The sequence below is a fragment of the Mya arenaria genome, chromosome 6 (genome assembly GCF_026914265.1).
Source record: "Mya arenaria isolate MELC-2E11 chromosome 6, ASM2691426v1".
In the NCBI taxonomy this organism is placed as follows: domain Eukaryota; kingdom Metazoa; phylum Mollusca; class Bivalvia; order Myida; family Myidae; genus Mya; species Mya arenaria.
Genome location: NC_069127.1, coordinates 28628335 through 28654483, shown reverse-complemented (window position 1 = coordinate 28654483; position 26149 = coordinate 28628335). Strand labels below are relative to the sequence as shown.

Genomic DNA, 26149 nt, shown 5'->3' with positions numbered 1-26149 from the left:
TATTTTGGTTTATCCTTCAGAATATTAATGAACAGAAAATTTGAAAATTCATCGATTGTGACATAACAATTTGGCCCACATAAAAATACAACTCCAAGTATTATAAAATGCCATTTTATCAACAATAGATATTTTTTTCAAGTAAATTTGAAAATTCATTGATTGTCATTTGGCAACACGAAAAATGCTAACACCAAATATTATAAGATGCCATTTTCTCAATAATAGATATTTATTGGGTTAATTTTCTTTTTCAGCAATTACATAATGTTAGGTACCAAATCCTATCTTTTTATGCCGTGAGTAATAAATGATCTTCTTAACCAAAATTTCAGAAAGACTTAAATTATCAGATATCTGTTTTCCATTAATCCGACAACTTTTGCTGTATGGTAGAATACAATATATGCCATTATGAACTTACTGGTTAAGAAAAGACACAATATGATCTGTATTGTAACATGATATGGTTTCGTCAAAGTGCAGATTTTCAATTAAACAGTGATTGAAGTTTATGATTGAAGACAGTAAATTGAGAATACTTGTTTTCATTAATAATTTAGGAACATTTCAGAATTATTGAAAGCGTGGCATTGAAATTATGATTTATTTTGAAATGTTAAATTTCTTCAAGGTAGTGCTGTTAAGAAGAACATTTTGTTGATGTAAAAGTTTGGAGAAGAATTTAATTTGTGTTAATATTTTTACAAAATGGTTAACATTTATTAACAAGATTTTGTAATGATGTGGAAAAATGCCCGTTATTCCTATAACAGTGTTGGGTAGAAGTTGAAAAAAAAGTAATGATGAGAAATTTAAGCATATTTTCAAGATGATATAGTTTGTGAAAGGATATTTTAACATATATATCTGGATACTTAATAGTGCACTCATTGGACAGATTTGAAGTAGTAGTTTTGTGATGAAAAAACAAGTTGAGCCGACGTTAGGAATAGCGTTTGTGTTTTATACTGACCATAGTATTTTTTGGGGAAAACAGCGAAGTTTTCTAATTCTGACAACATCCCAATTGAAGACACTATCAACAAACAAACAATATGACTTAGTTGACATTCTAGTCCACTAAATAACTGAATAAGCACATTCTTGGTGAAAACACTGAGGAAAAGCATTTTTACAAACTTGGGATTATGTTGTTAGAACTTCCACCAAAGATGGCATTAGAGCGAGCAAAGACCGACATAGAGGATAAAGCTTACAAACATCTGTCCTTTATGAGGGTGAGTCATGGTGTATGATGGTGATTGCTGAGTGTTAGAGTTTTGGACTCTGGATCATTGGGTCCCAGGTTTGAAACCCACTTGGAGCTTCATCAATCAGTGGCGTAGCTACTTATAGACCTTGTAAGCCTGGGCCTACAACTTTTTTTGAAAAATGACCAATTTCAGATAACCAAAAAATGCAATAAAAGTTAATATCTGCTCAAACACTTTGAACAATTAAAAAATATTTCTTTTATTTTAACCAAAGTAAGTTCGGTGTTTATTTTATCTACTTGCAGGTTGTATGGCTTGATTATATTGTTATCATTGCAAATATAACTAAGTGTGAGTAATGTGCATAAAAAAGTCTGCAAACTCACATAGAATCATCGGGCCTACAAGTTTTTTAGGCCATAGCTACGCCCCTGTCGATGATAGAACTGTTAACACCCAGGACATCATTTCAGTAAATATTTTTAGTATTAATTTCAATAATATTAAATCTGAATAAACATTTTCAATGGCAACACATGGAGTGTTTTATTGCCACAGTCCTTTGTATTTATTTCTATTATACTGACAAAAGCTCCATTCATACAATTATGTAGCAAAATAAGATAATTTCAATTTACTACTAAAATCAGCTATGATCTTCTTTGTAACGGCCCTGGAGAATGTTTAACTGTTTAATGTATATAGCAGAATAAAAAAAAACAACTGTACATATACATTCCTAAAAAGCTCTAAAGAGCTGATGTTACATGTTCACCATTACAACTAAAATAAATCTTGACAGTACCTTTCAAAATGTTAACAACATACATGTGCTTTATTACCTCAATTGACTATTATTAAGGGACTATAAATTAATTGCTAGATTATCATCCCTGCCTGCTCCCTCTTTTTTCCACCGCCCCTCAAATTTTATTGACTCAAAAGTGTATGGGATCTGTATATGTGTAATTGGTCCAGTACCGTTTAATCCGGTGTCAATGTAAACATTCACATGGCAAAAAGGACAATTGTTAACATCATGTTCATGGTTTGTCTCGAGACACATGTATATGGTCCCTTATGCAATAAGAAAGAGCATGAACACATATTCAAGGGTGAAACGGTCATCTAAGAAAAGAAAAATAAAGAAAAAATTCTACCCCCTCTTCTTAAGGAGTTTATGCACTAGTCAATTGTAACCCCCCCCCCCCCCCCCCCAAGGTAAAATTCGGGGACAAACTGCTAGTAAAACCCCCACAAATGCTCATGCACCCCGGGGACATCCTAAGTAAGGTCCATTCCCTGTTCATTTTGGCGCAAAACCACTGAGGGGCCATCTGGAAGATAAAAACACGGCCCATTTCCTCCGCTTTCCCCGGTATATCCTGGGACCTGGGGGGCCATGGTGTTAATGGACTGGGGCATTATAATGAACTGCCTGCACCTATAAGGCTGCATTATGGCTTGCCCTTGCTACATCTCTAAGTGTACATTGTAAGGGGAAATTAACCCCTGACCCGTCGGTGCTTGGTAAATGCCAAAGAGGTAGTTTTGAAGCAAAATGTTGTAAGAACCGCGATTAAAAATGAAACCTGAATGATCGCAAAGCGCAAGCATTTAGTAAAGAAGAAAAGGCTGCCTTCGTTAAGAGCCAGGTCTTCCTTAAGGCTCCTTCAGCTGCAGACATGATTTGGTCTTTATCCCAGTGAGTCCAGCGAAATTTGAAAACCATCTAAGACATTCACATGAAATAGTGTTCATACTTAAAAATGCATAACTATGTTTCTAAGTCCAATAATTGCTCTTTGCATTATGTCCCTTGGTTCTAAGCTTAGAGATTGAGAAATAAAATGTACATTTAAAACTATGAATGTAAATATTTGTTTTCATTGCTGCATGACAAATGTAACGTTACTATTAGTTTACATTCTATGATATTTACAGTGGCTTATGAAGTATAATACTTTTTCTAGGCCAAATATCTCTCGTCATCCTCGCCTGTGCAGGTAGGGTCTTTAACTTGAGACCTTTATAAGCCACTTGTTAAATGGGAATATACGCTTGTTCATATTGTTAAGATAAGTATTGAAGATGTTATCTGTGACTCAAATTACACTGCCAGATTTTAGAAAAAAACTGATCAAATAAGAGAAGTTATAATAATTGGTTAAACACCGACATTGACATTTATTTGCCCCATTTTTGCAAGATATGAACTTGCTGGCAATTTTGTTATCATATAACAAGTAAAATGTAATATTTATCTTTCATCGCAATGATGAACATTAGTTAAATCATAAGTTGTGAAGTGCTCTTATAGCGACAAACATACTTATGCACAGTTTCTAATTCTCCTGTATGATTTAGAACCATTTACCATATATGGGAGCCATTTCAATGAAGGATTTTAGGCGTTAATCTTAAATCTGTACATATACATGCCATATCCCCCGGCGGGGGGAAATCCCCCGGAATTTCAATCCATCCCCCGGTCTCCCGGTGGGAGTAGAAATCCCCCAGAATTTTACACAGACTGTATAAACCTCACAAATGGCAAGACATTGATTTTCTTATGTTCGCAACTTTGTGTTCATTTTTTACACTGGCTAAAGTTCAGTTCACTCAATATGTACATGTAACAAAATAATGAAACTATGGCATTAAGATAATTTCAATTTACGACTTGAATCAACTAAGATCTCATAAGTGAAACAGTCCCCTTACATTTGTAGCCAGTGTAACTTATCAACGACCACGCTCTGAGCAGGATCAAACCTGGTACCTTCTGATACGGAGTCTGATACGGAGTCTGATACAGTCTTATCACTTGGCCATTGCTCATGACCATAGCCATGTTTGTTCAAATCTGGCATGTCTGGAAACACATTGTAAATCGGGCCATATACCGTAAAATTAATGGCACAACAAGGACACCTTGTACAATTTAAAAAATTTTTTATGTCTTTTGTCAGTGAATTCAAGAATTTAAACAGAATGATGAAAAATAAACATCTTTTTTTAACGTGATCAAAGTTTTCTATTTAATATGATAAAATATGTATTAAAATGTAATTCCACACATACCAAATCATGATATTGAAAGGTTTCTAATTAAATTTTAATTATGTAGCGCTACGTTTTCCGCTGCCAGTGTATTATTTATCGCAGAATCAATGAGGTTAACTTTTTGAAGGCGTCTTCAATGAAGATGTTTGATTTGCATGAAGTTATTATCTGTATACCCTCCTCCTCTATTGAAGAGCTGAACAACGAAGTGTCCTGATAATCGGAAACATGATCCATTGAGTTTTTGAAACAACTTATAAAGTTTATTGAATAACATTGTATAAGGTTTGGTTATGATAATGTATTAGTTGATATGGACGCATAGTTACAATTGGCCTTTTGTGTGGTGCTTTTTAAATGGCAGCTAATTTAAGTACTTTGGACAATTTTTTTAAATGTCCATTAAAATGTGCAATTGATATTTTTCTATTTCGAGGATTAATTTATGCCACTATCTGATTAATTTCACCAAAGATACCATCAAGATCATGAATATCGGCATAATGTGTTCCTTGTAATTACTTTATATGTTGGCAGCAAAGCCTTTGAAGTTGATCCATTTTGATTGATCATCTTTCTCTTATCAATATGACAGTGTTTTAATACTCCGGATTTTCAAAGGATATTAAGTTTATGTTTTAAAATCCACTTGACAGCAATTTGTCGGTTGAGGAATTAAGGCAAACCAACTCTGCGTTGTGCCATATCTTTGTTGCTGTCGTTTGTGTATGAAAAACAAAACTGGAGGCAATAAACAGTTACATTTATGAGCCTTTCAAAATCGTGATTTGGATTAAATTTAAATTTAGTTCAATAAAGGCATCTTATTAAATAATTTTTATAAGATTTTTTTTATGGAAAACAGTTTGGCGTTATTGAGCGTGTTTTATAAAGTGAATTAATAATTTTTTGCTATATCCGTGGATGTTCAAATTTGGTACCTTTTCCTAGTATTTGACTGTGTATTTAAGATGTACCAAATTTGTATGTGGTAAATTTTAAGTAATCTGGAAGGGCTTTTGGGAGTGTAAATCTGAACATAAAATGTCTTGGCATTGCAAAATCTGAGAATGTTAACTGAAATTATGTAATAGTGATAATTGAATAAGCCACGCTTGTGTTTGTGACACTTGCAAAAGTGAAATAAACGGACATAATTCATCGCCATGGCAACGATGGAAGAGAGTCAGTACCCCCAGGTGTTCTCCCCTCACACCAAGGGGCCAATAACTCAGTTTGTACTAGAGGGGAAGCAAGTTAAAACCCCTGAAGTTCCACATGATCATATGGATCCAGTAAGTAGTCGTTTCGATCATGCTGTGTATTTAAGATAAAAATTAACTTTGATAACATGTTAAATGGGATTTTTTTTTATTATCAGTATAAGGATTAATAATTTTTGAGTTGCTTGACAAGGCGACACATCAGTATTACTTTTGGAAACTGTTTTGGCCGCAACTGCATGAGATAAAACCTTGTGCAGACAATAACTTACATGATGAAACTTGGTCAAACTTGGTGACAGTTTTCATGGTCTCAGTCAAGTTTGATCTGGCCAAACACAAAGAATGTAGCATGCACATTAAAACAGGTCTGGTTAGGTAGGGATAACCTTTTAGTTTTGAAAAAAAAAATTGTGTACCAATATATCGCATGTTTATCATTTTATTTATAATTTAAATGAAATAAAACATGCACATTATGACATCAAATTGCTGCCAAGAAAATATCAACCAATATGAGTAAACTGTGTCACCTTGTATTAGCAATAATGCCACATGGTTTTATATATTTTCACCACTAATAAGTACTATTATATAAAAAAAGAGGGTCAGGATTCTCAAAAAATGTCATTCGTGTAAACAGAACCACAGCAATTTCTTCATGGCTTATTAGGATACCAAGTCCTGTCACTCAGGCTAAAGTATTTCTAGGGTTATGTCCCTTGATCAACTGAAAAAATCAGGAAGACATATTGGCATCTGTTGATTGGGTACTATTTATTTTACTTCACACTTCTAAACATTAAAAGGTTATGTGTGTGAAACACATTTGTAGTATAAAATCACCTCACTACTATGGTTATTAAAAGGTTGTAAGTATGAACTTACAAAGATGTATAGTATGATGTGTTGCATTACCATTCATTTTGTGTTAGTACATACTTAAACGATCTTTAACTTTTTTGGTCATCTACTTAATTTTGTGTAAACTACCACTTTCTGGGTCAGCCACTGTTAATATCTACTGCTTCACCTGATTAAAATCAATAATGGTAGACTACTGATTAACTGAAAAGTGCCTTCTCATTGGACAAAATATAATGTTGATCACTAACATGAGATGAGGAAACCATTTACCTTAACTCCAGGGTAATATTCATTGTCAATTGACATGACGTCAAGCCACCCTGATTTTCTTTACTGTTTAAGAGCAATCGAGAGATTAATACTACTGTAGTCGCATTATATCCCTGGACAAACAAATGCATTCAATATTATGGGATTCAATATATGGGATTCAAAAATATTTTGGGTTAAACAACGTGGGTAATTATCAAGAACAGCCTTAATCTAATTTGGTGCCATGCAAGTTAAGCTTTAACAAGTAGTCAATCCAAGAGCATTAGTTTTGGGTAAGAGTCGGAAACACCAACGTCTTATCTATCTTTGCTGATCTCATACTTACACTATAGCCTTATGTGGAAACCAGACCCCAATTTAAGTGAAACACGCTTTTGGATCTTATTACTTGATTTCACACAGTAAAGAATAGTTAATCATTATTATACTTTTAAAGAGTTTTGAGATTTCTTCAAAAACTCATTAAAATGGGAAAAATTACACAAATTATAACCAAAAAAATAGTGTGCTGAGATTGCTACTCTTATAAAGGACTAAAGATTTGAACAAGAAATCGGGGTCAGGAGCAGAATTCAATATCATTCTTATCCTTAGACATGCATCAGAAATTCCATTCAGTCTATTGGCCAGTTATTTTTACAGTCCAATCAAATTCTACCTTATACTTAAGTTAGATCTAAGTTGGTTTAATATTGAATACCTGTGACCCCAGGTTTCCATTATGACAAGCAAAAAGGGTGCCAGCACCCCCTATTGAGCATCAACCCCAGGACAAATAAGGAGAGGCTGAATATTTTGTAATTGACAGAGGCTCTAAAGCTCAAACAAACACTGTGCTATTTTTCGGGATTCTCAATTATCAGCTGTTGGAACCGCTGGTACTGATAGGTGATTATAGATGACATAGGCATACACCTCTGTTTAAAAAGCTATAATATTTGTATTCAAATTGTCCATTGCTATATATTTTTAGATCCGGACGATGTACAACCACAGTCGTCGGGAGGCGGAGGAAGGGACAGGCGACTTCTCCATCAACCCCGACCCAGTGCCCTACCAGCCATCAAACTTCATGTATGTCACATTCATATTTGGGTCGAGATTAAAAACCTTTGTGCTGCTTGTTTAGAACTTTGTTAAAGTTAACAACGTTGTTAACATGGCCTTTGTTAACTTTTAAATTGTAATCTGCCTTATTTGTTACAAGCTTTGGGACAGTGTTTACAGCTATACTTGTTTTATCTAAAAACATGAGCACATCACTAACTATTTTATGTTTAAAAGTTAACAATGATGTCTTTTATTACGTTGTTAACTTAAAACAAAGTTCTGAACAATCTGCCCAAATGGTTAAAAAATTTAATTTATATGCGATACATTGACACCCTGATCCCCAACCAGCCATCAAATTTCTAGTTTGTCAATTAATACTTATTTAGGAGCAAATGATTGCTTCTTTGTTTCTAAAAAGTCTTTTTCACTGTCACAAAATGTTTTAAATGTTCTCTATGGTTTGTATTTAAGTGAAAGCTGCTCAAATTTAAAAATATTTGTCATCATGTAGTTGTGGCTTAGATTGTAATTAAAATTTGACTGAATGTCTTGTGATGGAGGCTGTGTTACATATGGCTTACTTACTAAGGCCATCCTTAAAAAATGTTTTTGTTTGTGGTTTACTCAACCAACTCAGTCAAATACGCTTGACTCAAACAAAAATTGGCGGTCTGCAGTGTCACTTTTTTCCCCCATCTCTTTCCTAAAAGGGGCATTAGTAGCCAAAACGTGTATACTACAGGGAAACATTCCCTACCAACATTCCACTCACAAAATTGTTGGTAAGTTAACCACAAACAAACAATTTTTATATGCTGGCCTAATTGGTTCTGCTTAATCCTTGGAAATGTGGGCCTACATTCAACACTGATCTTATTCTCATCCTTAAACATGCCTCCATTTTTCAATTTAGCCTATTGGTCAGCTAAATATACAGGCCAATGAAAACACTTTGTTTCTAATCTTAAAGTTCAATCTAAGTTGCTTACTGAATCGGCCCCTGAGGTGGTATTCAATATGCAACTTTAGTTAATCTTAGTGTCATACATTATTGTCTTCAATCACTCCATTGGTCAGTTATTAATAACAAGTGATCCGATTAGCTACATCGTTCTAAGATCCAATTAAGACCGATATTGAATACCAGCCCTAAGTTTACATCTCTGAAAAACCATTCTTGTTTTCATCAAAGATGTTTTTCAAGCTTGAAAAAATGGTAAATGGTTTGAATCTTTTGTTTTTGTACAAAAGTCCTGAAAGGTTCAGCAAGTTAGAAGGTTCCCAAATAGGAACGCCTACGTTGTAAGTAAAATGTGCACGTAACGTAGTTTGGCAGCGTGTGTTGCTAGTTTGTTACCTTTGAACAATTTTCTGTGACTAGAAGTGAGCATTTGAATTTTGTTTTAGATGTTTGTACATATATTTATAGCTTGTTTATAGAAACTGGATTTGTTTGCGTGTTGTTTCAGATTTGATTTTAACAAATTAAAATGGACATGTATATGGATACTAAATGTTGATATAATATAAAATGAGTCTGGGGCCTGTATAATTCATTCAAGACTAGTTGGTTGTAATATTAGTAATATTAAATCTGTAAAATGGTCACAGATTTCTGAAGATTGTTTTCAACTGCAGTACTGACTTAATGGATTCACACTACGATGTTTAGGCATAATAGTATACGACCAGCTCTCCTAGTGAAATTAACTGTTTATAAGAGTTGATGTGCTGGCGAACGCTGACCTCAGCTTACCACTGCTGAGTATGCCTTTGTCTAAGTTAGACAAAGTCGGCAAAAGCTGCACATAAATTACATCTGCGTTGGCAAAAGACTGCCTACGCTAAAAGTAAATAAATGCAATGCTGCCAAATGCTGTTAAACGCTAGAAAACATACATAAAAGTTGATGAGTGCTGGATGTAAAACGTTCTTAGTGTGACTGTAAAAATATCTTCTCGCAAATGTAATTTTTCCAGCGTTTGGGCTTATTTCTTAGACTTTTCAAATGCTTGCCAACGCTGGTTCAAACATTCATAGTGTGAACCCACCTTTTAGGTTAATTAATATATAGCAAAATATGAGACTACTGTTAGATAATTTAGCAATACCACTAAAATCTTGAAACAGGTCCCAAAGTGTAAAGTAATATATGGTTAAGCGTTTGAAGATATATGTTTTTTTAATGTTAAAATAAAAAAATGCATTATGGGTGTAAAAATTTACACTATGATCTTTACTAATCTTTACATTGCCAGCCATTTGTAGCAGTTTTACAGGTTATTAATTGATTAAGACAGTTTTTGTTAATCTTAAATATTGAAAAGACGTCAGAAGTATTTGACTTCAATATTGATTTGGATTTTAATACCTAATGTATTAAACTTTAAACTTAATCATTGTGACCTAGTGATTGATATTTTTGACCTTTGGTGTCAGACTTTAAAATGTAACCATTTGTAATGAAATTATATACGATGGTTTAGTCTTAAAATGACACAGTTCTGTATTGAAAAACTTATCGTTTGAGTTTTCATGTTCCTTAAGTTTATATTCAAAATCTAAATCTATAATCAAATACAAATGTAAGCTCTGATCATGGAAAAATAAGTCTATCAAATTAAGGGTCAGTTGCAGATTAGGTTAATTGCCCTGACTTTTGAACAGAGAATGAATAAATACTGCTTATGAAATGACCTGCATTGATCTATTCATGTATAGTCAATTTTTCAAAGATGTATTTAGTAAACAAATTAGAAATTAGTTTAAAAACAAAAAGCTGAAAAAGCTTAGACAGAGTTTCTTCCAATCATTTTAGATAGAGATTTTGTATTCACTGAAAGCTTGTTACATTAAAAACTGTTTTCATGCAGAGCAACAGAAAGCTGCAAGGTCCTATCAACTCACATTACATCATCATCACAGCTGTTGCTTTGTCCATCATCTGCAACAATTAGCAAAGGCTGTCAAGCGGAGCCTACTTTCCCCTACTTTTTTTAGTTTTTGTTTGTTTCTATTTTCTTGGAAAGGTCCCATTTTCCCTACTCTTTTATGTCCCCAGACCCCCCTGGCTGGCCAGTTACTTATAGATTTGGGCCACTTCAACCAAAATCAATTCAGAACCATGCCCATCAATATTTGTGAAAATTTAGGTTTCATTGGTGTTTCCTGTTTGTGTGAGCCAATGACAATGGAGGATTTTTGTAAATGTTTTGCGTAGATCGATTCTGACAAATGCACAAAAAAAAATGGGATTCAGAGAGTATATTTCAGTCAGTCTGTTTTTCTATCAAGGAAACTGGTATCAGTAGTGAAAGGTAGCATATATACTTGGTGTTTGCATTTTTGTATGGGACAATGACAATCGAGGATTTTTCCAATTTTCTGTTCAATAATTTTACGCAGATTGATACTGACGAATGCACCAAAAAAACACCAATCATTTAGAGTTTCACCTGCTCTACTTTTTGTTGATCCCTAAAATTGAACTCTATCATAAACTTGCTTTATTTGCCTCTTAAAAGGATAGTAAGGAGCGCTACCATCCCTACTTTTGGCCCTTTAAATCCCTTCTTTCAATATCCCTACTTTTTCAAAAGAGTGCTCCAACTTTTATTTCTAACTTTTTGTTTTCTGGTAGCCAAAAAAGAGTGTAAAAATCTATGCAAACTACACCATCGTAGATAAAAGCAGACCTCCTTCGAAGTCAGACTATGTCGTATTAGAATCAAAGTATTTTGACATTCCTTTGCATGAAATTTGATGTCATTGTTGTGATTGTTATTTAATTTCTGATAAGATTATTTAACTCATTAATCGATCAATATCTATAAGGTTTAAGTTACATTTTAATGTTTAAATTGCTAACTTTATAGTTTTAAGGTTTATAACGATCTAAATAATCTGATGTTAGTGGTATTTCAGATCTGAGAGTTATTAAAGCTTTGTGTTTCATGCAAAGTATTCTAGATATTTGTTTCGAAGAAACTTAGAGACTCATTGTTTTTTTCCTGCTGGGTAGGTAGGATATTTTTAGTAAACTGAATCATTTTGTAATTGCTCTACAGCTGAATACAATATTCACATGTAGGCAATCTGTATTACTAAATAAAAAACATAATTCAGATGCCATTACAAATTCATACTGCCAGTATAAATGATACATTATTTGATTTTTGTAATTTCCCCTATCTATTATTATGCTTTATAATGCAGGTCATCGACCACAATGAAGAAGGTACCGGTATCACGGCGTCACTTTGATTCATTTGGTAGCTATGACATCATGGCAGGAATCCCCAAGCGCGGCGTCATGCTGCATACTGACAGATACCAGCTCGCCTTCGATGGGTAGGTTGTATAGGTCACTGTGTAGTTCCACATAGACTTTTTAGTCTTGGCCTGCAAATAAATTTCAAACAATGTGCATTTAGCTTGTCTGGTTTTCATTGTTATCAGCATGTAAAACCTTTAACCTTGGCAATAGTTCAAAAACCATAATTCAAAAACCATTCAAGATATTCGTTTTAAGCTTAGTATATGTGTTGTGATTTACAAAATGCACATATGTAGCAAGGGAAGTAACACTGGTAATACTTGTTGAGTTATGCCCCTTTCAGAAAAAGGAAACAACTAACCCAAAAGTGTGTTTTTATCATGATAATGCTTTCAGTGCTATTTTTACTCCATAGCTGAACAGGTGTTTGTTGAGTCAACTACTTTTACATACTGGCTCTCGTCTGAATCATGGTCCACATGGTTACTATAAAGTGTTTTAGTGCCTAGATAACATAATTCTTGATTGTTGTTATGCTTATAAATTATTTAAAATTTAATTGCATTTTTTTATCATAGCTGTGTTTCATATTTCGCCTGAGCCTATGGCTGCTTAAAATTGATTGGACAACGGAGCAGGCTATAATTTGAAAACAGGACTAGTTTTGCATTAAAAATATTTTTAGATTTATTGTATAATAAAATATGATTGTTTGTACATCTAAGGAGTCTACATGTCTTTTGATGACCTCTGTCTCACCCAATCAGATTTGCACAAGTCATGCCCGTCAGACACAATATTAGTTTAAACTGTATTGATTTTACAACTACCTTGAAGAAAGTAATATTCACTTATGGTAAGTCACTTTTGTTGGCACAATGTTGCCGGAGAGTGAGTTCTTGTGGGGTTTTTTCGGGAAAACTGGGTGCCCGGAAAAAACCCATTTGTCTGGCTTGGTGACCACCAACTTTAAGTATACGATATTAAATTTTATTATACCTCACTTCTATAGAACACGTAATAAAAACACACCAGGGCAATATTTTCGACAATCACCCCACACTATCACCCTCTGCTGCACTGTAACCTTCATGAAATTGTTTTTGTTCAGTATAATAAAAAAGGCTTTGGCTTTGCCTCGGTCAACAGTATTTACCTCAGGTTGACAATATCCACTGTCACCCTCAAGGCAGTCAATATTTATAAAATGTTTACCTGGTATTTCTCTATGAACCTCCAGAAAGCATATAATTAAATGTAGTCCTGTTTATGTGACAGGTTGAACCAACGCGAAAGACTACAGGCTGAGTTGGAGTATATGGAGCGGTTACGAGGGATCAAACGTCGACGTGAGGTTTTACCTCACCGCGCCCAGCTTGATCTCCTCATGGGAGGCAAGAAAATGGAATTTGCTGAAAGGTAAACAGTTGAACAAATATTTGCGATTATTTATGATGGGCATTATGAAATGGTTCATTTAATAGGAAAGCAATCTGCATATTTAGTCGATAATGCTAAAGTATCGTGCAATATAAAACTTGAACCTTTGGCGAATTATAAATTAAAACTCAATAAACGCTCAAGGTATCTTCATGAAACTTAATTGTTTTTGATAATAAAACGTAGTTCACATCTTTTCTTCTCAGTATTTTGGAACAATGACCAATACATGGTAAATTGGAAAATTTTCGCTCTTTTTTTTTTACAAAATTGTGATTGTTTTATAATTACTTATGTAAGTTGAATATAACTCTATTACTTATTTTAACTATTTATCTGTGGGCTTATATAATCTCAACAACTATAAACTACAGTTTTTCAAACAGAAATCCTTCAATGGAAAAAAAAAAAAAATGCGGATTTTTTTTTCAACCATTTGGGAAAAATACATACTTTTGGGGATTGGAAAATGATAACAGATTATCAGCAATAGAATTTGCCCTAAAATAATGTGCACAGTCATGTATTGTGGTGTCCATTTTACTCTACTTCAATTCATAAGTTTTATAAGTCCTGCCCCTTGACTTACATGGAAAAATGGATGAGCAATTTGTATGTGATGCGCTCCGCATAAAACAGAAAAAGTTATGCACCAATCGTCCATGCCTAATCTTCAAAATAATTTTACTGAAATTCCATAATACATGACATTCTACACTAAACATTATTATAATTTTTCTTGTCACCAGATTTGAGATTCAGCGCGAGATACAGAAGCTGAAATCACTCATCTTGCCACAACACGCCAAGGACCTGTTCCACGGTCGCGGCTTCATCTTGCCAGAGTAGGTGTTTGGTTTGTAATTAACCTTCAAAGAATTTAAGATTTAGAGTTAGTTGCAATGTTTGCGGTTTGATATTTCGAGAATATTTTGGGATTTAATGTCTGTTTGATATAAAAAGTTATGAATTTGAAATATGTGTATGGAATGGTCTCATCTGGTTTGGAAATTTAACAAGCAATGTGTGTGTCAAAATATTTAGAATACAAGTTACAACCTATATTTTAAGCCAATGAACTTGCAGATAGGCAATTATGTAGTACAAGACTTATCCATTAATAATTTCACCTTTTCGGTGGAGGCCCATCACTGCCACTCATTCGATACACACTCCTTGCATCATATTTTGCGTTATTAATGTATCAGCCAATGAGGTTGTATTCTTAGTCAGTTAGATGACCTGAAGTATTTTCTTAATGAAGAAGAAGGGCTCGTTCGCTATGCTCACTCTGCCCATTCTTATGCATTCTTATAAGAATTTACTTCATGTCATCTAACTATTACTTACTGTAACTTCTCTGCTTGCCAATAGTATACACAGATTAAGTGTTACTATATTAACATTGTCTATAACTTACTTTTTCAGAAACCACATGTCAAGAAAACCCCGAAGATTATTTGATATTAACTATGATTTAGAAGACGAATGTAAGTACCTAATAGAATCTACTTCCTGTCCTGAAGTAAGGAATACCGGTACATTTGTTGCAATTTTTCATCATTTGGTAAACAAATTACCAAGGAAATTTTAGAAAATGCATAATGCTTATAATGAGTTTGTTATATGTGTGGAAAAGGAACATAAAAATCAGTGTGTTTTTTTCTGAATATGGAGTCGAAATGTGACCCAATTCACAATCCCAAAAACTATTCTATTTTACAAAAGTTTGCCTGAAAAGTTACAATCCTTGGCAGAGTTTTGTGTCATTCTTTTTTTCTTAAAAACTAGTTCAGATTTGTTTTAATGTAATTTTTGGCTCTTATAATGCTTCAAACCCCAAAACTAAAAGGTTTACCAATTTTAAGGGCCATGGCCCCATTCACAAAAAGGTGAGCGAAAAAGCACTGCAAATAGTTTTTGGTGTTGATGTATATGTCTCGTTGTCTTGTATAAGTGTTCTTTTTTCCTAATTTCTATTTTCAAGTTATAATATGATGAGAAACTATGTAATGTAGATACTATGTTTTGCAAATGATCTTAGCATTTTAACTCTTTGATACATTGAATGAAAATGGCTTTAATTTAGCTTAAATTCGACAAGTGAATTTCAAATCAGGTGCAACATCTCTGTTAATCAAAAGATACTGACTGCAACATCAGAGATTTGGCATTGACATTGACATATCATCTTAAACTAATTAATAAAGAAGTGGGCTCATGTCCCTAAAGCATCCATACATTGTCCGGAGAGCTTGCATTGGTTTACCTTCAACTGACCAATTCAACCGTCAACCGTTATAAGATGTAAAAAAAAAAAAAAAAAAAATGTTTTTAACTGATTGATAAATATGCAATGCTTAGTTCATTTGCAAAGGGTAGAATATTAACATGCTATATATGTATGGTAGATGTAGAATGTATAATGTAACAATGTATCATAATTGGATTGCTAAGATGGCTTGTGCAAAATGTAAAAAAAAAAACGCTTTAGGAAAAACATAAAATTACTCCCCACTTTTCAGATGTTCATAATTATTAAATAAGAATTAACAATTCATTGCATTGAACAAGTAGATATAAAGATTGTTCAAACTATAATAGACAATTTAGGTATTAACATAACATACACAATTACCTATTCATTACTACAGCCAGTCTGATTATGAATTGCATGGTCATAGTTATTGGCTGAATCAAAGCTTTCTGTCAAGTATTTATCTATCAACATTACATTTTCAATCAGTTAAAATCTCCAATTAGCTGATCTTGTAAAAACAAACAATTGCATAGTTTGCTAGACAAAGCTATTTTCATTTTATTCCTCAGCTATTGAAATCTTAGTTAACGAAATTTTAGATGTTATTTATTGACAATTACGTTGGCTCAAAACCATAATATGTTTTACATTTTACAAACTAGAATAAGCTATTTAGCATAAATGTTTAGCACAAGTCAAATGTTTTGCTTGGTTTTGGACACAGGTTTACAGGGAAAAAACTACATTCTCCGAGCACTTGCATCTGTGTGTCAATGTATCGTTTCGTTTATGGTTTTTGTAACAGCTTCGTTTTACAGTGACGAGCCCATTCTCACCAGAAAGACATTCAATGAATCCAGAAACGGGCCGCATCCACACAAAACAAATGCGGCAGTATCCCTTAGACCAAGGAGCGTCTTTGCCAAAGATTAATAACCGGGGTTACTTGTTAGGTACTTATTTTTTGTATAATATTTACCCCAGAAACCCTCTACTTACCTATTAACTACTGTTCTAACCATCTAATCAGAGTGGATATGTATGGTGGTGATGTTAATGTTGCTCCAAATATGTTAATTGTGGGTTGATCGCAAGACAGACTTTACTTGTTTCTTTTTATTTATAGTTATTTGTGTCTTGCGCCTTCGAATTATTTCTCCAAGATTTCTATGAAAAAGAAAAAATACAGAATAAAAACATACAATGTATTTTAAAGTGAATTTTAAGTATTGAGAATTTTTTTAAACTATGATTTATATGTGTTTGATAGTTTAAATAAAATGTACGTGTTTGTAAATGTTTTCAACGAACAGAAAACAACAACAATTTTGTTAATATTTCAAAACCTTAAACATGAAACAATATAACTTTGTTTTGAGTGTGGTGCGCTTTTCTAAATGCATGAAAAATGGAATAATACATAGATACTGTGCTTATGAAGGGAGGTAATACACATACTGTATAATTCAGGGAGGTTATACACCAACTGAAAATCAAGGGAGGTTATACATGAAAATCAAGGGAAGTAATACATAGCGTTAAAATCAAGGGAGGTAATACAAATACTGTAAAAATTTGGGAGGTAATACACAGACTGAGAAAATCAAGGGAAGTAATTACACATTAAGTGAGGTTACTGCACTAAAAACTCGATTACCTATATTATTTCTATCAGAGTTACATTTTTTTAGTGTATGTTTTGATGCAATAAGAGAAGTTGCAAAACATATCTTGTATGGATATGACGTGTAGACTCCTTTTCTTGCTCTTCGTCACACAGGCATATGTACATTGTACACGTTCTTGTATGATAGCACAGGGAAAGTGTTATATGTGAGTCTACAAGAACAAGTTGAAATAGCAGTTTCACAAAACAAGTTTTAATACTCAACTGTAACTTTTACATATACTGGTATGTGCATCTACACGTTCAAGTTCACATACACGTCATGTTACGCAGCCTCTTTATAATGTGAATATTGTATTATTCCTTTTTAAAGCGTGCTTTATATACCTATACAGTGCTTGAATTAAGAAGGATGGAAAATCTGTTTGATATTTTTTATTTACATATTCAAAGTTTAGCGTTTGCAGAAATTAACAAAATCACATAATTAGAAATTCCCATTCCTTATCACATGCTCATAGACATTTGACATCGTTTACTGTATTCTCATTTTCATTTTAAAAGGCAAAATTTGCCCTACACATTTTGGATATTCATAAGTGTTTCTCTTGCGAAAATAAAACTTGAAATTGTGTATAACTAGGTTGCTAAGATTTGATTAAATTGTAAATCAAGGGACACTCTGTTATAGGTTGTTTTTCTACTTTTGAGTTTATTTACTAACAGAATGAATTTGTCCTTGAATTTTGATTGGTTTAATCTTTTGATGAATCTCGTTGATGATTAGAGTAGTAACAGGATGGTTTGATATTTAAGTTGTATTAAATGAACTCAAAAGTAGGAATACCACTGTTTTGATGGAAAAAAAAAAATGAAATCCCCAATAAGTGCCTTAATGTGTGATTTATCATTGCTGGCGATTTTATTTTTCGACAAAAAATTAATTCAAAATATGATTCATAAATAAGTTCATGAATTTACTTTTGTGTTCATACTATACATTTTCGTTGAAACATTTCATTGTTATAAATAGACACCATCTCATAAAAAATTCCGATATTCATTGGCAATTTTTTAAGTTTTAAAAATTTAAAAAAGCATTTTCTATAATTATTCATTTCTTTAAATATTATTTATAACGATTTTTTTAATAATCAGGAAAGATTAAAAGTTAAAAGTTATAAGAAATGAGTCTTCAAACTTAAAACTTCTGGTTATATGATATCCTAATATTTCCCATCAGACCTTTTTTTCAATACATAAGTTTTAACAGAAGGCAATTGAATATATGTATTTTAATCGTTAAATTGCATGATAAGCCCTCCCTGTATGATCATGGATGATATATTTAGGCATGTGTTCACGTATTTTGCATTATATTTTTCCCGCAGGTGCAAGTGCCCCGATCATCCTATCGAAGGAAAAACGCACTGTAGAGAGTATAAAAGCAAGGCTTAGAATACCAACCAGTATGATCATGGCTTAACATTAAGCCCTTTCTTGAATTATCGAACAATGCGTTTTTCACTTGAAAAACTATTTTTACGTAGAATTTGAAAATTGTTGCATTATTCACTTGAACAACTTTTTTACGTTAATTTAGTTGTATGTGTTTAAGAGTGACTCATGACGTATTCCTGATTTTTTTATTTTATCATTGGAGCAACTAGTTCCTTTGCAAAAAAACAATATGTGGTACCTGGACAGTAATTTTTATATATTTATATTTGTAACGTAGCAAAAATTATGTGCTAGTTATTTGATGAACAATCTTAGATTTTTAAATGCTAGTTGGTATTTCGCTCAATGTGTACGAAGGCTTGCATGATTGAAGAGTGGCTATAATGCTTCTGCGTATGTTGCTTGTATTAAACAGAAATTGACGGCGTGTGAGTTTCGCATGTACAATTGTAACAAATGTTTGTATGCTTTATCTAGGTAACGGAGAGTGACATTTTACCGTGTGATGTAACATTCTTTCTGTGATAAGGGAGTTAAATTCAAATTCATTTGGTAATGTTTCTTCAAGTTATACCTGTTTTTATATATTATCTTTACCTTGAAAATGAGTAAAGCTTTACATTACATTCTTCCAAACAATACTTGTCAATGGTTTTTAATTAGAATTTCTTTTTAAAAAAAATGTGAAATAAAATGACAAATGCTATTTTACCACCTTGATTCCAATGTGTCAATTTCTTTTATTAAAAATGATAACAGAATGAACATTTAAGATTTTAAACAATATCTAGCCATTGGTTTTTGAACAATAGACATTACTTCATTAAGTTTCAATGCACTGAGTCCCATCTTCACTCTTACTAGAAAACTTCCGGGCCCAAAAGGGGGAGCCCATTCAAATAAAAACTCCAAACCCATTTTCTTACGAAATGGAGGACACTTGGACACCCTATGTCACCCGCCAGTCAACGATGATGTCACCAGTCATGAGAATGGCCAGTAAATCACCCGCTGTTCCATTCTCACCTCGACGACAGCTTAAACCCAGTGAATCGCCCGATTTGACTTTATACCCCGTATCTCAGGGGCTGTTGATGTCTCCGTCTCCGCGATACGGAACAGGTCTTGGAGGGAATCGGGGCTTTCTTAACTACGTCTGATACACGCGAGGCATGCCCCTAGCTTGTTTTGAAAAAGCATGCTATGCATGAATGGTTATACTGGTGTCACTGTGTCTAAATGATAATTATAATATTGCATGGAGTTATTTTCCATTAATATATATAACAATTATATCAGGGATTGATGTGTGAAGTGTATATGATAATGTAACGATGTACAAAACAACTTATGTGTATATAATATATATGTATATAATGGTAAGTCTTATCTATTAGGAATGGCATCTTACTAGACATGTTCCATCCGTAGAACATTATTATTAACTGGTATTTTACATCCACACTTAACAAAACATATAACTTGACACTTACATATTTGATATTAAAAGTTTTAATATGTGAACAATCAAACATTGTATAGAGAACATTGATAAATCCAATATGGCAGGGTAAATTATCATAAATGATTCTAATATCAATCTGTTAAAATGAACTTTGCAAAACACTCTTACACACGGTGGTCATAAATTGGCTCAGGGAGGGCAACATTTGATAAGCATAAATTATAGAGAGCTGATTTTTCTACCTTCTGTACCCTGTGCGTAGGAGTGAAAATAACACAATTCCATAGAAAATTTGTCCATCCATAAACAGTTTGTTATTAGAGAGTACTTTGAAATCTCAATTTGAAGAAGGTCTATAGAGGAGTTATGTTAAGTTTTATCAGGCTAAGCTGATATTATAATAAATTGTATAAGAAATGTCACAACAACTGGGCTGAGAGATCATAACACCTACTTAAAGAGACAAACAATTTAAAAATGAATCAATCTCCAATCAAAACATTTCCTACCTGTATGTCTTTGCTGCAATATTTTTTTTTCAAAAGCGTGGCAGTTTACACTTCAGATTAAAAATGTTAACTGATACATAAAATGTTATCGTCAATATGTAGACGTACTCTGAAACATTCTGTGTGAAACAGGCGAAAGAAGGCTGCATGTTTAACTTGTCTGTTTTTCAAAGACTCTAGGTATTGTCATAGCCTTGGTGAGACAGTAGAGCATGCAAAATCATCAAACTTGACCTTAACTTAAAAAATATTCAAGTTATTGGCATGAAACTTTGTACAAATGTTAACATATATTTTACAATTTGCACAATGTGTAGTGAGGCCCATAACTCAGGATAAAATAATTGCCCAGTTGTGCCCCTTGGTAGCCTGACAGAACAGATGTCAGCCTTGGCATCAACTGAATTACGTTACTTTGGTTTAATCCTCCCCCCCCCTCCTCTTTTTGTAAGAAGATAGGAACACACATTGCATTCGGAGGTAACAAAAGTGCTAAGTCTTCAGGACTTCTTATGTCTACAAGTTAATGAAACTTTTCCATCAAGTAGTGTGTTTATCAAAAACACATAAATTGTAGGTTTACGCAATAGCGGCAAAGATTAATCCGAGTCGTGGATTAGGGATAATCCTTATCCCAATAAACAGATTCAAAATAAATTGGCAGATATCTAATTTAGGCTTAAGTAAAAGAATTAATATGTCAGTATAATTTATTGAATGACTAGTTTATCCAATCAAAACTTTGACATAATGCTGATTAATTCGATACATTGTTTGCAAATACTTCAAATGTAATGACGGACTCATTTTAGAAGATGTGGTATCTAAAAAGATAATCAATGATCTTATCATGGAGGTAACAGGATTTACCAAACAATGTTTTATTTTATGGTTGTAATAAAAATGTTGTGAAAGCGATTATAACATAATTTTTTCTTATATGGAGTTGGTACGACAGGTTTAGTTCATTTGTGCACAACTTTGCTTACGCCTTGTGAATTATTTAAAATACACTTGAAATCTTGCGATGAACATTTTCAAAACACAAGTCTTGGATTACTTTAAGGAAGAAAAATCAAAGAAGTTTTAAATTTGCATGAAGTGAATGAATAGATGGTGATAAGGAATAACTATAGATTAAGAAAGTGGAGTTTCAGTAAAAAATAAAGTGTTTCAAATCTTGTAAAGTTAAAATGTGCGAGACAGTGTCACATGGTAGAAAAAGAATGGCCGATGATGTTGACGCGGGAATAAGTCTGCAAAGAAGACATTCAGAATTATCAGGAATAATGTTGCAACGCTTGATTGGTGAGATTATTTCTTATATCAGTGTTTTATCTTTCAAACAGAATTTCACAGAATTATTTTTTTTCGCATGAAGTGTCATGTAAACAGATTTTTGTGTTTTACACAGAATTTTTTATCTTTGCATGAAGTGTCATATAAACTGGTTTTTGTTTTTCAATATCTTTATTAGCTTGTCTTGAGCTTTTCTTGTATGAAAAAAGTTATAATCATAGCCTGGTTGTCAAAGGTGTGCAAAATCTTGCCGGTCTTATTTTGAAAATTGGAGCGTTGACAATTACTCAATTGTTGTGCTCTTGTTTTGTAAAAATTAATGAAATATCGGAGAGGTTGTATTCTTTTAATGTATTAATATTTTGTCAGAATTTACACATTTTTTCAACATAAAAAAGGGAATTCTGAGCCTTGCAAAATGGTTTAACATAGTTTTCCACCCTTGTATCATAAAGGACCTAAAGAATTTTAAGCATTGTCTTATACGGTGTAATTAAGAATTATGCAATGAAAACACATGTGTAAACAAGGCTTAAATGAGTATGTGGTGTTTATATGTTTGTGTCTATTGTCGTTTTGGGCCGGTTGCCTTGTGCCTCTAAATAGGATTTATTTTTTAATTTTCAACTACTGGGGTTTTCCCTGTGGTTTTCCTTCTATCATAAGTAAATGTAATTTGTTTGAAACAAATATTCTCTGGGTCCTTAAATTTGATTATCAAAAACTTATGAAAAAATCCTATTGTCTTATAAAATGTCTTTTCCATATAAAATGCTACTAAAATTGTATATTTGTCTATACATGTGTTTTCTCATGCCACTTTTTGAACTCTAGGGTATTGAATTATTTTAATTTTAAAAGAATCGGCTATTTTTCATATTGTTTATTGTATATCTAGATCAATTCTTGCATCTCAATTACCCATAATGCTTACCTTCATCAGAATTTTGATAGATGTTTTGTGTGTTTATATATCATATACATATTTATTGGATATATGATACTTACTTAATTATTTAAATATGTAATCTTTTCATAAAGTAATAAATTATGGTAAATAATATTTCAAGTACTTTGTTTTTGTAAAGTTATGATTTTTTTTTCTTTTTAACAATATGGTTTTAATATATTAACAATGACAAATTCTAAATGGACCCAAATTCAGCCTGGGTATAACAAGCCTTAATGATGTTTTAAAACTGATATATTAATTCTGCACAAATGCTACTCAAAGGTCATTATTTAATTACTTAAATTCAGATTTGTAACAAAGGTGTTCAACATTGGAAGTGTTATTTTTGTATATACTTTTTTTAGTAACATCAGTTGGAACAAAAAAAAGTCTGTATCAGTTGAAACAATTTTTTATAAGTAATAAAAGTCCTTATCAGTTAAAACGCCTTTTCCCTATCATTATCACTTGAGAATTGTTAATTTAAACAGAACAAACCTTTCTTTTTTAGTTTTACAGGTAGTTTTGATGCGTTTATCTTATAGTGTATGTCCCCTTGTTTTCATATTCAAATCAAATGTATAACCAGAAAATATTGTAGCTAAATTAGAATATCTTTTTTCTATAAAAACTGAATTCGAGCAGCGAATTGTTAACATTGTTTACAGTGAACGTGTTACTTAGGTTATGTAAACAATAAACAAGATTTGTATTATAAATTAGGATTTAAAACATCTTAAAGATGCTCTAAGTACAAATATGGGAAATATTATACTTAAAAAATACAAAATCAAACTGCATGTAGTATAGTTTACAAAATAATAGTTCTCTGCCTGTGTTTTTTTCTGCAGTTATAGTGTGATTTTTCTGACTAACTTTTAACAATTGTAAAATAGTCTGTTTGATTCTGTATTCATCTATTTCAAAAATGCAAACTTTTCTTGTTGTATTTGAGTTATTTACACAAGTATTATCGCATGCCTTCGATACCCTAATCCTTAAAACTATATATTGAAGTTTATAAAAGATGATGTGCATGGAATACATTATCATATAAGTATCATATAACATGTATTATTTTTTTTGCCTCACTTAATTACAATTCAGGTCAATTATAATGTTCATAAGATAGAAATATACCAGTGGAATTCATTAAAAAAAATAATTAATATTTCGTTGGATATTTAAACTTTTCTTTCATTTTAAGAATTTAAAACTTCAAAATTTCTATAATCAAACAGTTAAATGAAAACAACGAAAAGTTTGCTAGATGACTTCTTGCAATTTGCACTCTATTTTCCGTGGCTTGTGCACCTGGCTGTTTTTCTTTTGTGACAGGGGAGATAACAATGTGGCGGTTTACGTTTGCGGCATACTTACCAGGTAGCAATCATGCAAGTGCTCCCATATCATGATTCATCATACCCTCTAGGTGTTAACGTCATCTGTGTTTTGAAAACAGGGCATCTGTTTTTCAAAGAAAAGGTCAAGTTGTTGTCATAGCCTTGAAGTCACTCAGGTATTGCTTTTGCACCGTTTTGTTGAAAAGATCAGCACACATTGAAATGAAACTAAGGGTGTGATGGTGGTCTAAGGGTTTAGGTGTCTGTCTCTCACTACAATGGTTGTGTGTTCAATCCCAACCAGGGGTACCTTCTCATGGCCTCTCCAATTGGACACCAGCACTGGTTTCTTCCCTGGTGAAACAGACTGGAATGTGATTCTATTAAAGCTCTCAGCTTTCGTCACAATTGAGCTAATAGAACTAAGAACAGCCTAATGGAACATGCCAATGGGTACTGGTACCTCCAGTGGCACTCTCATACATAATGATATTTATTAAAAAGTTATCATGACAGATAATGCAAGAAAATAAATAATTGTGGTATTGTCATAGCCAAACTTGCAATTTTCATGTCATATCCATACTGGTAAAGAAGCAGTTTCCGACAGTTTTTGTTGGATATAACTAAAATTCATCAACAGATTATTTAACATGAAACTTGGTACAAAGCTAGGTAAAAAATACATATCTTGAGTTATGCCCCTTGTTCATTTGTGAAAATCAGATGAGCATTCATATATCTTTTTGTGATGCTCTTGTTAAATGTAATATTCAATGCTCGAGATATTCAAGGCTCGAGAGACTTGTGAAAAATACTTCTGTATTATTATTATGGGTATTTCAAATAGAACTTCTGTATAATTGTTGCTTTACAATTTCAAAATTGCATAATTTTATTTGTGCCATTGGACATTTTAACTTTTATACATGTATTGCAATAAGATTATGTGCACTTTTTGGTATTACATGTACTTAAGATAGTGGTTTGAAAAGGGAATGAATTTGTTACTTGTTGTGGTAATTGGAACAAACCTTTTTATCTTTGATTTGAAAATTATTATAGATGAATAGTATAAATTATAATCATACATTTGCAAGGGGCTCCAATTAACAGCTGCTGTTTGCTAACTACATGTACATAATGCTGTAGATTGTTTTAATTTCAGGAGGGTTTAATTATCGCATTTTTTTTATCATCAATGAGGCTGCAAATTAAAAACACAAGAGGGTATTAAATTTGTCATTTGCTTTTCGATGAATAGATAATGGCATAAATTCTTTTTAAACCAGTCTGGCGAAAACAGAAATGTCTCGATAAAAGAACCTTTCGAAATTTTAGTAATCTTCAGTACTATGTTTGATTGAGGCCAATAATAGTGATTTGCCTGCTACTTAGCAATTGTTGCCTAACATTATTCTATTTTTAGCATCAAAGTTGCTCAGCAGTGAATGGTAAGAATTTTAACTTTATTTTTAAATAATTGCAGAAAATATACACTGGATGTTAATCAAGATGTGTTTTCTGATTTTCCTAGGTTCATCTCAGCCCGCACATATGACTCGGTCAAGAACCAACGTGACTTCTGGAAACACAAAAACGGCCGTTTTGGGACGAAGTGTTACTGCGGGACAAGTGAAAAAAGACATTGTCAGGTACGAAGGCATCAGGAGAATGAGGGCAATTTATCTCTATTTGTTTTATTCCCATTACATTATCATTTAAAGGGACTAGACACCAGATGATACCATTGCAAGAAAAAAAGAAAATAGTAAAACACTTATATAAATTGATATTGTTGCGTACAACGCACTGAAT

General features: G+C 32.7%; 1 protein-coding gene across 16 annotated transcripts in view; it reads left to right on the top strand.

Annotated features, from left to right (window-relative positions):
* The window catches only part of LOC128238745 (uncharacterized), a 48252-nt gene that overhangs the window by 7873 nt on the left and 14230 nt on the right, over positions 1-26149 (top strand). For 4 of the 16 annotated variants that reach the window (XM_052954963.1, XM_052954964.1, XM_052954962.1 and 1 more), the window contains 10 exons: positions 7620-7720; positions 8951-9001; positions 11915-12049; positions 13254-13394; positions 14165-14260; positions 14844-14905; positions 16494-16628; positions 19628-19885; positions 24327-24371; positions 25869-25986. In XM_052954963.1, coding sequence (XP_052810923.1) covers positions 7620-7720; positions 8951-9001; positions 11915-12049; positions 13254-13394; positions 14165-14260; positions 14844-14905; positions 16494-16628; positions 19628-19885; positions 24327-24371; positions 25869-25986 — 1142 coding nt within the window. Of the gene's footprint in view, positions 1-467; positions 1242-4596; positions 5579-7619; positions 7721-8950; positions 9002-11914; positions 12050-13253; positions 13395-14164; positions 14261-14843; positions 14906-15283; positions 15308-16493; positions 16629-18693; positions 18772-19627; positions 19886-24326; positions 24372-25868; positions 25987-26149 lie in introns of those variants that run through there. The other 12 variants (XM_052954967.1, XM_052954974.1, XM_052954970.1 and 9 more) reach the window with 10 other exon arrangements.